General features: G+C 48.6%; 1 protein-coding gene across 1 annotated transcript in view; it reads right to left on the bottom strand.

Moving 5' to 3' along the window:
* The window catches only part of svep1 (sushi, von Willebrand factor type A, EGF and pentraxin domain containing 1), a gene marked incomplete at its 5' end in the record, with an annotated part of 70,678 nt that overhangs the window by 8,372 nt on the left and 46,700 nt on the right, over nt 1-15,606 (bottom strand). Inside the window, 29 exons of the mRNA XM_079185067.1 lie at nt 164-398; nt 562-3,290; nt 3,448-4,120; nt 4,231-4,398; nt 4,580-4,771; nt 4,918-5,002; nt 6,331-6,507; nt 6,633-6,752; nt 6,882-7,055; nt 7,331-7,501; nt 7,589-7,718; nt 7,821-7,945; nt 8,110-8,285; nt 8,422-8,620; nt 8,739-8,896; nt 9,057-9,258; nt 9,442-9,555; nt 10,015-10,128; nt 10,359-10,455; nt 10,643-10,731; nt 11,784-11,945; nt 12,342-12,503; nt 12,740-12,901; nt 13,017-13,250; nt 13,381-13,572; nt 13,678-13,783; nt 13,873-13,994; nt 14,102-14,293; nt 14,484-14,615. Coding sequence (XP_079041193.1) covers nt 164-398; nt 562-3,290; nt 3,448-4,120; nt 4,231-4,398; nt 4,580-4,771; nt 4,918-5,002; nt 6,331-6,507; nt 6,633-6,752; nt 6,882-7,055; nt 7,331-7,501; nt 7,589-7,718; nt 7,821-7,945; nt 8,110-8,285; nt 8,422-8,620; nt 8,739-8,896; nt 9,057-9,258; nt 9,442-9,555; nt 10,015-10,128; nt 10,359-10,455; nt 10,643-10,731; nt 11,784-11,945; nt 12,342-12,503; nt 12,740-12,901; nt 13,017-13,250; nt 13,381-13,572; nt 13,678-13,783; nt 13,873-13,994; nt 14,102-14,293; nt 14,484-14,615 — 7,592 coding nt within the window. The remainder of the gene's footprint in view (nt 1-163; nt 399-561; nt 3,291-3,447; nt 4,121-4,230; nt 4,399-4,579; nt 4,772-4,917; nt 5,003-6,330; nt 6,508-6,632; nt 6,753-6,881; nt 7,056-7,330; nt 7,502-7,588; nt 7,719-7,820; nt 7,946-8,109; nt 8,286-8,421; nt 8,621-8,738; nt 8,897-9,056; nt 9,259-9,441; nt 9,556-10,014; nt 10,129-10,358; nt 10,456-10,642; nt 10,732-11,783; nt 11,946-12,341; nt 12,504-12,739; nt 12,902-13,016; nt 13,251-13,380; nt 13,573-13,677; nt 13,784-13,872; nt 13,995-14,101; nt 14,294-14,483; nt 14,616-15,606) is intronic.

Consider the following 15,606-nt stretch of genomic DNA (forward strand, 5'->3'; position numbering starts at 1 on the left):
CACACAGTCTATTACAGCAAACTGACTGAAACATTTCTGCAGGTCACAACTATTTGTTTGCATGCACATAAAGTAGCCAAGAACATCTTGTTAACCATTACTCAACCAGGACGTCACACACAACATGAAGAATTGAAGAAACCTGGACTAATAATTGACCTACCTGACACTCGGCTAGTGCTGACCCCTGCAGGTGAAGACCAGGAGGGCAGGAGAGGGTGACGGTACCCTTGACAGGGGTGAGCTCCTTGCCGGTGATTACCAGATTGGGGATGGAGAAGTTGGTGGGGAGCAGGCAGGGGGTCGGGCTGCACCGAACGCTGTGTCTGGACCAGGTGCCGTCACTCTGGCAGGAAAGAGAGCCCGTCTGCGTTGCTAAATTATACCCATCCTCACACCTGGAGAGCGAGAGAGAACGTGAGAAGAGTGGGGCAAACATGGGATTGGAACTGGTACTACTGGACTTCTGTTTGCACAGGCACTGTGGTGGCTACTGCCAATCAGAAACAGCAGAAAAATAAGGTTTTTAACACAAATGACAGTAAGAATTGCAGTGTTTACCTGTATTTGATCTGGTTTGGGAAGGTGAAGGTGTTTCCTATCACCTGAGCGTGGGCCACAGTTGGAGGTTTCCCACAGTTCATAGGCTCACAGCTGATTCTGGGTTCCCCCCACCTGCCGTCTCTTCCACAGGAGAGGTTTGGATACCCCCTTGGCTGGTAGCCGGGCCGACACCTGTATATAACTGTGTCTGTGAAGGTGGCACTGCCGCCCTGCAGGACAGCATTCAGGACTGCAGGCGGGGCGACACTGCACCTCCCCCGGCTACACACCGGCACCCCGGGGCTCCACACCCCTCCTTTCTCGCACACCGCCTGAGAGGGACCCAGCAGCTTGTGGCCGGCGTCGCACTGGAAGTGAACTCGGTCGCCGCAGGCGCGGTCGCGACCGACAACCAGGCCGAATTTCACCACCGGGGGCGCACAGACGCATGGCCGACACTGAGGCACCGCGCCCACCCAGAAGCCTCGAGCGGAGCACCGCAGGATGGGATCCCCGACGACCTCGTAGCCGTCGAAGCAGACGTACTCCACCACGTCATCGTAGTTGAAGCTGGAGCCGTTCAGGAAGCCGTGACTGATGTCCTCGGGTGGATCGCAGCTTATGATGTCACAGCGAGGGGCAGGTTTGTCCCAAAGTCCATCTGACTGACATATGTGCGTTGGATCTCCGTTGAGTGCGTATCCCTCGTCACATTCATAGCTCACCTTGCTGTTGACGCCGAACTCTGACCCCAAAACACGGCCGTTGGGTATTGGTGAGGGTTTGCCACAGTGGGCAGGGACACAGGTGGGAGAGCCGTGGCTCCAGGTGCTATCAGCCTGACAAACACTGATAGATTTCCCTCGTAACAGGAAACCGGGCTGACAGCTCAGTTCTATCTCATCGTTATAGCTGTATTTCTCTCCTTTAACAGTGATATCAATGGTGACTTTAGGGGGACCACAAGATACTGGCTCACACCAAGGCTTCTGTCCATTCCACTTCCCGTCTGCCCGGCAGGCGATAGTGTCACTGCCCTTTAGGACAAATCCAGGACTACACTCATAGTGCAAGACCTCAGGATACACAAAAGCACCGCCGCGAGCTGTGCCGTTAGCGACAGCGCCTGGGTCGCCACAGGAGACGGGCCGACAAACTGGGGCGTCATTCGTCCACAGTCGTCCTGATACGCACTGCCTCACAGGCTCCCCCTCCAGCTCGTATCCGTCCTCGCAAGTGTACGTGACCGTACTGCCGAAGGAGGTGTCGGTCACATTCACCCAGCCGTGCTCTGGACCGGGTGGCGTTTCACACTCTGCGAGGACGCAGGACGGGGCCGTCCCGTTCCAGCCTCCGTCCTCCTGACACACTAACCTGGTGGGGCTTGTGATGTCGTAGCCTTTGTGGCACCGGTACTCAATAAACGTCCCGTGAAGGAAGCTCAAGTCCATGGGTGAGGCTAATGTTCCAGTGTCTTTAGAAGCAGCGTCGTAGCTTCCCGCCAGCTGCGGCGCCCGAACATATTCCCCAAAGTCAATGTGAGGAGGCAAGCCGCAGTCCGAGGGCACGCAGACGGGAACAGAGCTAGACCAGCCGAACTCCTCACAGGTCAAATGGTCCAGGCCTACTAGCTGGAAGCCAGGAAAGCAGCTGTAGAAAATGGTGACACCGAAACTGTGATCCTGGCCCTCGACGAATCCGCTTTCGATGGGTTGCGGTGGGGTGCAGGAAATCTGCACGCAAGCAGGTGGGTTAATGTCCCACTCCCCACTGGCCAGGCACTTCAGAGTCTCTGGGCCTTGAAGACGATAACCACGACGGCAGGAGTAGGTGGCACTGTGACCGAACTGGAGTTTTGTATATGTTACTTTTCCATTGGCTGTTTGTTTAGGGATTGAGCATTCAATTGGGCGGCAGGAAGGCACCCCTCCAATCCAGAGTCCCGTCTCCCCACAGAGGACGGTGGAGTTGCCCACTAAATTATATCCAGTCTTACAGCCGTACAGTGCTTTGCTGAGGTACATCAGACCCTGGACATCAACGATACCGTTAGAAATCTCCACAGGCTGAGGGCATTCAACGGGGATACACTCTGGGTAAGGACTGCTCCACTGCCCGCTAGCCAGACATGAGACAGCGCCTTCTTTTCTTATAGTAAAGCCATCCATGCATGTGTAGCTCACCACGGAGCTGAAAGAGAACGGAGACGAGGACGAGGAAGGCCCACCAAACGACACTTCAGGCAGCGGGCCGCAAAACACCTGCTTGCACACTGGAAAGGTGTCGTTCCACTCCTGGGACGGGGTGCAGCGGAGGATCCGGGCCCCCTCCAGGACGTAGCCGTCCTCGCAGGATAATTCCACCGTACCGGAATCGGAGTCCAGGCCCTTCAGCACCAGGTGGTTCTCCTCCAGCGGCGGCTCCGGACACTGCACCGGTGAGCAGCGAGGACGCCTCGACTTATCCCACCTTCCGTACTTCAGACAGGTCCAGGTGGCATCCCCGGCCAGCTCGTAGCCCTCATCGCAGACGTACAGCACCTTTCGGCCCACCTGGAAATCAGACCCCCTGTAGTGCCCGTGGACGATGTTGGGAGGAGGCTCACAGGTCAGAAGGACACAGGCAGGTGGGTCGTTGTTGGACCACAGGCGGTTGGCTTGGCAAACTCGATCTGGATGACCAATCAGTCTGTATCCTGCGTTACAGGCGTATGTCATCTTACTGTTGAAGGTGAATCGACCTCGGCCCTGTAGGGAAATTAAAAGGGATATATCATTAAACATACTTACAGTCACTCATAAGGAAAAGGTGTGTTTCTTACTGGATGAACACTATATTTCTAGAAAGGTTCCTGGAAATAAAGATGTAATTTGGTCGTAATTTTAAAAGCAGTACGTGGCTAACCTGGATGTATCCGTTCCTGAGAGAAGGAGGTGGAGAGCAGGAAACAGGTACACAGGTAGGCAAAGCTCCTCCCCACTCTCCATTGGCCTTGCAGGTCCTCCTCTTCTCCCCTCGGATCAGGAAGCCTTTATCGCAGCTGTACGCCACCACAGCTCCAAAGCTATAGTTTGTCCCGCTCACATATCCCCGGTCGATGCTCTCAGGCTTGGAGCACCTCACCGGCACGCAGCCGATGTCATACGGCGAAGGCTCCCACTCTCCTCCCATCAGGCATCTCAGTGTGGCTGTGGTGTTGAGCATGAAGCCCTCCTCACATTTATAGCTCACTTCAGTGTTGCTGGCATATTTGGGTTTGTTGACTGAATCTAAAATGGCATGGGGCAGTTCAGGTGGACGTAGGCAGAAGTTGGCGATGCAGCGAGGGGCCTCCGTGCCGTCAGGCGGCGTCCATACACCCTGAGCGTTACACACCATCTTGGAGTTGTTGCCAGCAGTGTATCCGTCGGTGCAGTAGTAGTTCGCGGTGTCTCCAAACAGCTGGTGGCTCTCGTAGGGTTCGGCGTGGTCGATGGCGGGCGGGGGGCCACAGGAGCGGGGGACGCACTGGGCAGAGCTGTCACTCCATTGGCCACTTGGCAGACATTCTCTGGTCTCTGGGCCAATCAGAGTGTAGCTGTGAAAGAGAGCAAAAGAAGTCACAGCTCAGTATAACGTGATAGCAGAACGTTAACATGTCAGTTGTAGTTTGAACATCAGCATTAAATCAAGTAGAACCACATTTACCCTTCTTTGCAGACATAGTGCACCTTGTTTCCCAGTTCAAAGTTCTCTCCTACGGTCACGGCGTCTCTCAGGGCCGGCGGCTCGCTGCACAGGACGTTCACACAGCGGGGCAAAGGCCTGCTCCACTCCCCCGTCGCTTCACAAACCACCTCCATGGAGCCCTGTGGCCTGCGCAGCAACACCACACTTAGTTTACACACATGTTACAAACTTACACAGTGTAAAAAAATATACATTTATACAGTCACTGGACATCGCAACTGCATTGTGCAGACATAACTGAATCAGAGTTAACAGTCTGTACATGTAACATGTAACAAATTAAACAGTGCAGATGACATTCATTCACCTGTATCCCTCAAAGCAGGTATACGTGACAGTGGACTGGTAAGTATCCGTGTTGAGATTGTAGTTGGCGTTCCCGACAGTGGGAGGGCCCCCGCAGGTCACTGGGTGACAGACAGGTGGCGTGCCGCTCCACCTCAGACTAGTGAGACACTGGAACTCATAAGGGATCTGAGGCAGGAAGCCCTGCATACAGCTGAGGAGGAGGAGCAGGAGAACAGAGTGAGGCACAAACTCCACTCAACTTTTGTAGCGTTTTCCTTGACGCGTCTGAAACACCTTTTGTAATATTTCCTCCTGTCATCATTACAACATGGGTGTCGTAGGGGATGCAAATGATACCTGAAAGTCACCTTGCTTCCAGAGGTGAAGTTGTTTCCCTTCATGACGGAGTTCTCCGGGACAGACGGCGTCGGGCAGGAGAGGGCTGAAGTGCAACAACACAGGGATGATTAGTGTCTGATGTTCCACCAGAACACATGAAAAGACTAAATGCAAGAGGAGAGACAAAATTACAGACGCCTCTCAGTGTTAATTCTTCTTCTAGGGTTAATGCCAGATTACATTTTACACTAATAGGATAAAAGAGCACACAGGAAAGTGTATACATGGATAGAAGCCAAACAGGCCTGACTGAGAGGCATTAGTGAATGAAGGGGAGAACTTATTAAAGGGGCACTTCAGGAATTAAATATTGCACTTCCATAAAGTTGAAAGATGTACAAAAAGTAAGGACAAAATTAAAAGCAACAGAACCAGTTAGAGATAAGTGACGCCAGGGACTCTACCAGTCACACGCCCACCACCTCATACTTTCAATACTCAGATGACACTGCAGCACTTGCACTCTTCAATAACAATGGAAGATGGATATTTGCGAAAACCTGCTAAAAAGCTGAAGCCACATGTTGAACCGTTAATGTGTCATCGAGTCTAATGCAACATCAATTATTCAACTTCCGTTATTGCCGTCTGTAACACACAGGGAAACAGTTCTATTGTTTTGATTTTGTGCAGATGGGATCACGCAGTTGTCTTTATATATTTCAGATGACAAACTGAGTTTTACTTCACAGTCACACAGCTAATACGGGTTGAACGTAACAGATTGGGAAATCTGCAGGCGCAGAGCGAGTCAGTTCCTCTTCCTCTATGAGGAAGAAAGTGGCTGAGAGCCAACATGGAGGTGCTGCGGCGGTCGGGCCTTTCAGCCCGCTGCACAGCGGAGGACAAAAAGACTGCTGCATACATAATCAGCCCATTGCATAATGTGATGTACATGCGTGTGTATTAGTGCCTGCAAATGTTTGTACTATTTGCTTTTGTGTGTGATATGCAAAATAAAAAATAAATATACAATATATATGTGTGCTTTTGTGTGTTTGCTGAAGTGTATCAGTACTTCTGCTATCTGCATAGTAATGAAAGACTGATTACATCTGTGTAGTATTATTTGATCCTATTGGCTCTAACAGCTGGATGCTTTGAATAGGAAACACCTTTATCGTGTAATGAATCCCTTTCCATTGAGCTGCTCAAAATGTGATCGTACATCTATGTCTTATGCATACGAGTATATCAATGTTTCATGTAAGCCTTACATCAACCTGTGACATTTGGGAGTGCTGCGAATGCAAAACTTTATTAAAATTAGAAATGTATGCGGGTGTATTTACATCGGCCACCATGAGACCTGCTACTTGCTACTACAGCGGCTGTACAGTGTTGGCATGACATGACCACTCAACCCCTCACCTCTGCAGTATGGGCTCGGCTCGTCCCAGCTTCCTGTCTCCAGGCAGTGGAGGCGAGCCGAGCCGATCAGCTCATATCCGTTCTCGCAGGCAAAAACGACCTCGCCGCCCATCAGAAAGTTGCTGCCCTGTCTGTGACCGAATTCTGGAGACCCGGGGTTCTCACACTTCACTGGCGCTGGGGGGAAGACAAACGCGCACACGTTACAAATGAGGTTATATATGGAGAGGTGAATTGGTTCACAAAGTGTCTTTAATGGCGCCTTCTCCGACACGAATGCTTGTGGACCTGTGTCTTGTTACCTGTGCAGTTTTTGCCGTCTCCACTGTACGGGTGGGTACAGGTGCAGGTGTACGAGCCGTCAGTGTTCTGACAATTTGCGTGTTCATCACAGTCAGATCCCAGAGCACACTCATCCACATCTTAACACACACACACACACAGGAGAATGTACAGATAAAGATATTTTCTTCCTTGTCAAAACAGGATTTTTTGTTTCTCAAATATCACCAGTTTTAAAAAAACAAAAACAAAGTTATTTAATGAAGTACCGAGACAGGCTGGTGGACTTCCTCCCCACTTGCCACTGTTGGTGCAGTGCACCTTGGTGTCTCCCAGCAGGTAAAAGCCGGCGTTACACTGATAGACCACGGAGCTGCTGGCGTGGAAGTCCGTCCCCTGAAACAAGCCGTTCTCCAGAGGACGAGGAGGCCCACAGGATACTCCTGCAACACATATATCATTATATATAATATCATCTCACTCCTACAGGCTGTATTATCTTTTTAGTGTGTCAATGTACAGTACGGTTGTACCGTACATCCGTCTCCTGCAAAAGGAAACCAGTCAAATGTTTTAATTATTCTTCAGAGATTTACATGCTGAGGATATTAAATCACAACAGACTGACAAACACATCCAATCAGGTGAAGAAACACACAGGGTAGAATATGACTCATTAACAATTCTAATGAGAGAGCAGTTTGTGTCTCTGCCTTACGTTCGCAGCTGGGCAGAGGATGGCTCCACTCTCCTTTATTTTGGCACTGTAGCACCGGCTCCCCCAGCAGGTAGAAGCCGGGATCACAGGACAGCTGGACCTGGGCCCCGGGGCTCACCTCCACAGTGGAGACGTGCAGGTGGGACACGGCGTTCTCCAGCTTGGGGCAATCTGGAGGGACCAGGAATGTTTTTTACTGTGAGGTATACTAACTGAAAAATCAAGGTAATTCATGGTTTTTGCAGAAGTCTCGCTTACCTGCACAGAAAACGCTGCTGAGGTTTACTTTGACTCGGCCCACCACTCCGCTGAGGAAGTCTGGCCAGGCGAGGACGTTCCCTCTGTGGGTCACATGGGACGATGGACAGCTGCTGGCCAGGACCTTCACCTACAGTCACACAACATTCCAGTTTCATGACTCTGTTACGTTAAATATAATATACATGGGTTCAAATTTGACGAAGACTGTTTTAATTGGAACACCAATTACCTGTTGCGGTGTGAGGACGCGATCCCAGATGTTGAGTTGGCTGACGGAGCCGACAAAGGATTCCACAGGGTTGAAGCCCTCGCCCCTCTGATCCTGGTCCTGACCCAACACCAGCGCCCCACCACCTACAGGACACAGGTTAAAGGTCAGAGGTTAACCACAACTCACTGAGAAAGGATTCTCCTCATTCCACTTGGTTACGGTGTTCATATATAAAAGAATACGAGCATCAACTGTAGATTTGTTCAGAAACAAGAGACACGTAAACAGGTCGAGGATAGCACTACACCTGGGATAGTGGTGCCGACCGACAGGCCTTTGCCTCCGTCTGAGGGCTTCCCATTGATGTAGATTCTCCAGTCACCATCCCAGCTCCTCCAGGACACCCCAATGTGGTACCATTGACCCGTGTTCACTGCAGGACAGTCAGTGATCCGCTCCTTACCATTTACATACAGCACCCACCTGTAGGGAGAGAGGAAAGACAGTCAATAAAAACCACACAAAGCATTAAGAGAGGAGAATAATTAAGCAGAAAGGTACTTTTTATTCCTCTAAGTTAAAATCAACAAAACAGTGCTTTTATATTCTCTTCACTGACCCGTTGTAGTCTATGAGGAGGAAAGCGTTGTCGCTGCCCTCCACAGCGTAGGAGACAGGTGTGCCATAATTGGTGGTGTCTGACGACCTCATCCAGAAGGTGCAGGTGATCTCCGTCAGCGCCGGCATCATTCCATCCATCATAACATAACCATGGATACCAGACACCTCAAAGTCCAGGTTGAAGGCAGAGGACATCTCTGATAGGACAGAAAAAAAAAGTCTGTTTTTTGTCGTTTATTCACTGTATACCAACACAAAATCTCTCTTTTCCTCCGCTGGAGACGCCATGATGATGTGTCATCTGTCCTATAGTACCTGTCTCGCACCTGGTTCCGTTGAACCCAGGGAGGCATCGGCAGGTGAAGGACCCCAGACCATCCAGACAGCTGGCACCGTTCACACAGGGGTTAGGATCGCACTCGTCCACGTCCACCTCACACAGCCAGCCGCGGTAGCCCTCCACACACTGACACCTGGGAGAGGGAAGGACGACGCCGCACAATACCACCAAGAGTTACACATCATGAAGCACATCGACATACAATGTTTTCAATGAACCTATCCTTTGAATACCGAACACCAGCTATTTGACATTTTGATTTGTAACATTCCTCCCATCAGTGTCTTTATTACCTGAAATTGTTAACAGCATCCAGACACGAGCCTCCATTCAGACAGGGGGCGCTGTAACACTCGTCGACGTTGACCTCGCAGCGATCCCCTGAGAAGCCGACGGCACAATTACAAGCGTAGCCACCCGTCAGGTCATCACACACGGCTCCGTTCAGACAGGGGTTGGAGAGGCACTCGTTTATTTCCAGCTCACAACGAGATCCTGCAGAAATCAGAAATGTTAAAAATGTTTCCCTGTTTTGTACAGCAGGGTGTAATCTTATATGCAAACCAATAATCTGCATGGATAATTATCTATTGTGTAACAAGTTCAACGGTCTGATGAGGGAATCAAATGTCACACTGATTCCCAGACTGAAATGTAACCCCGGTCCTTTTCTCTGACCTGTGAAGCCGCCGGCACAACTGCAGGCGAACTTGTTGACCTCGTCCAGACACACACCTTCGTTCAGACAGGGAGAGGAGATGCACTCGTTCACCTCCGCCTCGCACAGAGAGCCTGAGACAAGAGACAAACAGAGATGGAGAATAGGCACAAGGTGAGAACAAACTTTGCTAAAATCTTACCGTTTAAAACATGTATAAAACGTTTAAAACAGTCTCACGCTTGCGTTCTAAGTGTTTTAAATAGTAAGGCTTTAGCAAACAATGCACGTGTTTGGGAAGTACTGAGCATAAGAGTGGATAAATGAGACTGGGATTGTCCTGCACTAGTTCTGTGAGAGACTTGTCTCCCTTTTTTGATTATTTCGTTCCCAATGGAGGCACGTGTGAGTATTCCAGGTAACACGCTGAGTAATTGATATGCAAATAATGATCATTTTGTGAAGTATTTCTGAAACAATAGCATCTTTGAGATCCTAAAACCATTTAGTTTCCCGTTGGCGAAGATCAAAATGATTTAGAAGTCAAGCTAAAACATTAGCACATCAATCTATTTCCTCAAAAGGTCCCTTACCTAAGAAGCCAGGTTTGCACTGACACTGGAAGTCTCCCATACCGTCTTTACATAGGCCTCCATTCTGGCATGGAGCGGAGTCACACTCATCTATGTCAATCTCACACTTGGCACCTGAGAGAGAAATATCAGAAGCTGTATCAAACACTCGTAGTGACAATGTCACATACAACACAGCTGTGGCTGAAATGAACGTCTGTTGCCATGAATGTCACCGCTCAAGCCACACAAACCACTAATGGTCATCTTATTTCTGCTGTTGAATGCTTAAAAGTCCCCCTTCGTCATTAAAAGTTGTGGATACATAAGCACCAGACCAGGTGAGTGTCAGACTGCTGGTATACCTGTGAACCAAGGCATGCAGGTGCAGACGTATCCCGCCCCGACCTCCTCACAGGTCCCCTTGTTCTGACAGGGATTCAGGAAGCACTCGTGGAAAACCTGCAGGAGCAGCCAATCAGATCCATCCGTCACACAGATTAATTGAATAATGCATCATTGTATAAAGTGCCATCATCATCACCGGTACCACTAGTAGTATCTATAACGTGTAAAAGAAGTGCCCTGCGTTGGATCTTGGACACTTGAGAATTTGTAGACATATCGTTAGTTTAGACGAGATAATAACCTGACTGCTCGCTTGGTAGTCCTCTCTGACCTCCACCTCTGGAGCCGCAGTTACACTCTCCTCTTTGGGAAGAAAACTGGAGCCAAAACCTGAAAATGACACCCAGAGAAAATACAGACAATGTAAACACAGACAGGTTGGAAAAAAAAATCAGCTCAGGATCTTTCCCTCTGCTACCAGACTCGCAGACGGTTGTGATCTGTCTGAACAAAAGCCTGTATTCTTATTGAAAACTGGCAGCGTGTGCTAACCGCTGTTCCTTCCCACACTTCAGGCATGCAGTGTTATTCATTTCCATTCCGCATCAGAGAAATAAAACTCATATTATTTCCATTTCTCTCCCGATCCCGTGCAGTAAGTCCTTTGAGCTGTCACAACACAGATCAGGACTCACACATCGGGAGCGATGGCAGAAGGTTTTCAGACTGGAGAGAAGCTGTCACACAGAGCGGCCGACACTGAACAGGTCCATTTATTTTGCACTCTGCTGACTTCACTTTGGCACGTCGTGTAGAAATTTAACATAAGTCATTTTTCATGCCAACTCAACACAGCACCATGGTGCTAAAATAGAAGTCTGCTTAATTTAAACGTGAGCTACCATAGTGCAGCTTTACTTTTAATTGATGATCTTAAGAGAAGAGTCCTTCCTTCAACACACCAGGAAATACACTGCTTACTGTGGCTATTATCTGCTCAGATCGTGATCCAATCCAGAATGTATGAAAGTCACATTAAATCTTAAATGTTTTTGTTCCAACAAAGCTGCACATTAATCATTCTAAAGAGGGCTGACATTGTTTTCATACATTTCCAATGAAGCCTTTAAGTCAGTATATGTAATTTAAGCACATCTTTCACTAAAAAGTAACTTTTTATAAACAGTGTTAAACAATCTTTCTGCGATGAGTACACAATGTTGAGTTTATCTCAAAATCAGAACTTAAGGGTGATCTAAGAAAGCCCCAAAGATGGTAAGAAATCCGCTTTTTTATCTGAGGAACTACAGGACATTTAGATAATTTGTGGTTGAGATCAGAGATTTTTTTTTAAAAACAATTTGACTACAACAACAAAGCTCTTCTAAATTCTCCCGGACCAAAACAGAGGTGTATGTGTGAGTCTAACTCTGGTCACTTACTGGAGCAGTCCTGGATGCTGTTTGCACCGGTAATGGTGGTGGTTCCATAGAAGGGACAGGAGAGGCAGTAGGAGCGGCCATGTTCCGGCTGGTAGTAATCGCTGGGACACGGGTAACAGGGAACCAGACCGGTACGGGAGAAATGGCCCGCGGAGCAGGGAACTGCAGGAGGGAAGACCGGAGAAGATCAGAACAGAGGAGCACCAGAAAAAGAACGAACGAAGTGGAGGAATATTTAACGGAGCAGGATCACCCAAAAATATTCACAAAAAGTGGGTTGATTTAGATTTTGGTTGACATTTTAAAGGAAACTCAGGTAGCAAAGATATTTACAGTTTCCAGATTTTAACTTTAAAGAGTAATCATAATACATTTCCAGTCCTTTCTGATATAATTACACCTGAATGGAAAATACTAACAGACACATCTTTGTGTAAAGGCTGGAAGTATTTGTTTTTGTTACCTAGCAGCGTAGAATGATCAAGGCTTTTCAAATTCATAATAGGTAAGTTGATAGGACATTAAGGGCGTGCACTCCGCAGTGTCAGACTGTATCACCTCCACACTCCATCTCGTCCACTGCTCCTCTGGTGACAGTCGAGGTTTCGTCAGGACAGACGAGACACTCCCTGGCGCCAAAACCAGCCTGGAAGTGACCCAGCGGGCATGACTCACAGATCTCCAACCCATTCAGAGAGTTACTACCAGGCTTACACTGCCCTGCAAACACATGCAAATCACCACAGCGTGAGCAATATTCTGACCCAGAAAGAACATCAAAACGACATCAGTTCTACAATTAACAAACGGTGCATTTATATGAATTTACATCTGAGGACATGCATGAAATTCAAGCAATATTTGTATTTATTTGATCCTGGCTGTGGTGCCAAATGAGCAGGATAGTCAGCAGTTTATATTATCAAAATGTACCAGATATCACCAAAGCATCTAACCTTTGCACTCAGCGTCGCTGCGGGAGTGCAGGTAGGCGGTGGAGGTTCCCTCAGGGCAGGACTTGCACTCCAGCTGACCCTCCTGGTCCTGGAAGGAGCCCAGCCAGCAGCTCTCACACTCGTTATATTCCAGAGAGAAGTATGTCCCCACCGGACATTGGACTGCAACGGCACAATTAGGGATTTAATGATAAACATAAAACCTTTAACACAGTATTAGAGTTTCTCTGTTCCACAAACTGAAAGGTGGTTCGATGATTGGCTGTACTTCACTCACCGCACATCCTGCCTTTGAGCACGGAGCCCGGCCTGCAGAACAAAGAGGGCTTCTTGCTCTCCAGAGATTTGGGATCAGCGACAATCATCTCCGAGGTCACGTGGAAGCTGGACAGCGGCTGCTTGGCCAGCGTTCGCTTCAGGCGATTGGTCAGTTGTTCCAGGGTCCGCAGGAGTCTCTTCTGATTGGCCACCTCTATTGAGTCGTTCCTCCACAGGGGCAGAGGGATGCTTGCTGGGAGAATGGACAAAGTTTAAAAAGGACTGACAACGAACACATAACATATATAATAGACATAGAACACAGACCATAACACATACATATATTCTCAGCACGAACACACAGGACATCACATTTAATATACCTGTGATATTGAAAAAGATCTGGATCTTTTGGTCTCTGGTGGGACCTGTGATCTTTCGGTGCCTCTTGGTGCGGTGGTGGGGTTGCATGCTGCCGTCTTGCTGCTGCCGGGTGCCCGGGGCGAAGCCTGACTCAAAGTAGGCGTAGTCCTGGGCGCCCTGAGGACCCCAGCTGTTGCTCCAACCCCCCGGTGCTGATTAGACAGGGAGAGGGAGAAATAACGAGCGGATAAGATGCCTCCATTACAATATAGGTGGGATGTTTAGTGAGGGTGTATTTCGTGCGCGTTAAATCCTACCGATTGAAAATCCGTTGTCGTAGTCGTAGTTGTACTCTAGACAGTGACCCTGTGACATCACCTCCAGCTTGCAGGTGACATCACCGCTGCTACAAATGTTGGGGAGCTGTTGAGACGATAGAAAAGAAAGCAATCACGTATTTGACAGTTGAATTTACAGCAGATCCATGTGTATGTGTGCCTCTACATCCTCACCATGCTTCCCAGTTTGGTGTTGAACTCCCCAGTGAAGGACTTGATCAGGTCCACATCGTCACAGCGAGACGCTTTAAACAGCATCTCAAAGGGTTTGAGCCCGTTGTTTGCGATACGGTTCACTGCGAGAGACAGAAAGGGAATTTACACATGTATGTAGGTAACACATGACAGTAGGTCACAACATATTTAAAAAAGATAAGTGACACAATGTGTGCGCTACGCTCACCTGAGCAGTCAGGTCTGTCTGGAGAGTAGGGCGGCTCCCACACGCCGTTGTAGGCGCAGAAGTAGCTGTGCACTGCTTCCTGAGTGAAGCTGTAGCCGTCTTTACAGCGAAGAGTGCAGTTAACGCCCTCCTCTTCTTCAGAGCAGATGAACTCGCCGTTCACTGGGACGTACGGCTGCTCACAGGCCGTCCCTGGTCAGACACACATAGTGTAGAAAACCTCACGTTGGAGCACAATATCTGATAATATCACCATAAACATACTGAGACGATTCTACACTGAAGTTCAAAAGGAGGAAAATATTTACACAAATTAAACAAAAAAACAGTACATTTATCCAGCAATACAAGTAATTTAAAAAGCCATGTGTCAGTTTTGTACCTTGCACAGTGATGGTGAGGTTGCAGGTTCGGCTGTTTCCCGCAGCATCAGTAGCTGTGTACTGGACCAGAGTCTCTCCTTCTGGGAACACAGAGCCTGGAGTATGGCTACTGGTCACTGTGAGGCGACCACCTGAGAGAAACAGAAAAGTGTTGGTTATAGACATGCAGACTGTAAAACAACATCATCATCACACTATAAGTGTTACTAGCCAATAGAATGCAAACATTGCAAGCCTACGCATCCATGTTCAATGATATGGATGTCCAGCTAAAGTGTAGGCGGACTATCCAGAGTCAAACAGTTGAAGGATGGCCCTAAAATAATCAGGAGCATCATTCCCAAGATGAAATATGAATGAATATAATTTTCCAAGTTCAGAATCTTTTCTTGAGTCAGAAGTGTTACTCCAGTTCTCCTGCAGAGGGCAGTCTTGATCTTCTCCCCCTTTTTTCCCAGGACTAAATGAGTCACTCCTGGTAAAAGGTTATGTTAAACAATGATACGTTGACATGGGAATGGTGTGTCTGGGCATCACACTCTTGGGATTGGTGACGGAAAACTGCTACAGTCTGGCTGGCTTCAAAACAAAAAAATCGGAATGTGAAGAGAGTGATGCACAGAGCCTCGGGAGAGGCGGCGGTGATGAGAGGAGTGTGTGAGTGTGTTTGCATGTGTGAAAATGTCTAAGGTCGACACTAAGGCTGAAAACAGAAGAGAAGAACTCGGAAAACATCTGGACTGCAAGTGTGAGAGACACGTACAAGAAAGAAAATGGGAAAAATGACTGATTGACCTTTTGTTTCACTCCAACTCCATTCAGGGCTGACACACGTCTGGCCTGATGGAGTCTGGTGTCTCCCCTTATAAATAGCCTGTGTGTGTGTGTGTGTTTGTAAGTGTGTTAATGTGTGTGTCTACAGAGTCACAACTATATATATATATAGCGCTGGCATCAGGGTGTGGGCCTGGAAAAACAAAGCACTGACGTCGAAGCAGCGCTCGGCTGACGTCGTGCGGCCCGAAGCAGCCGCAGCAGCAGCCTGTTATTACAGTGTGTGTGTGTGTGTGTGTGTGTGTGTGTGAGAGAGACGAGTGCGTGGTCGATGGGGGTGCACCTCTG

Source organism: Pholis gunnellus (genome assembly GCF_910591455.1).
Source record: "Pholis gunnellus genome assembly, chromosome: 23".
Taxonomy (NCBI): domain Eukaryota; kingdom Metazoa; phylum Chordata; class Actinopteri; order Perciformes; family Pholidae; genus Pholis; species Pholis gunnellus.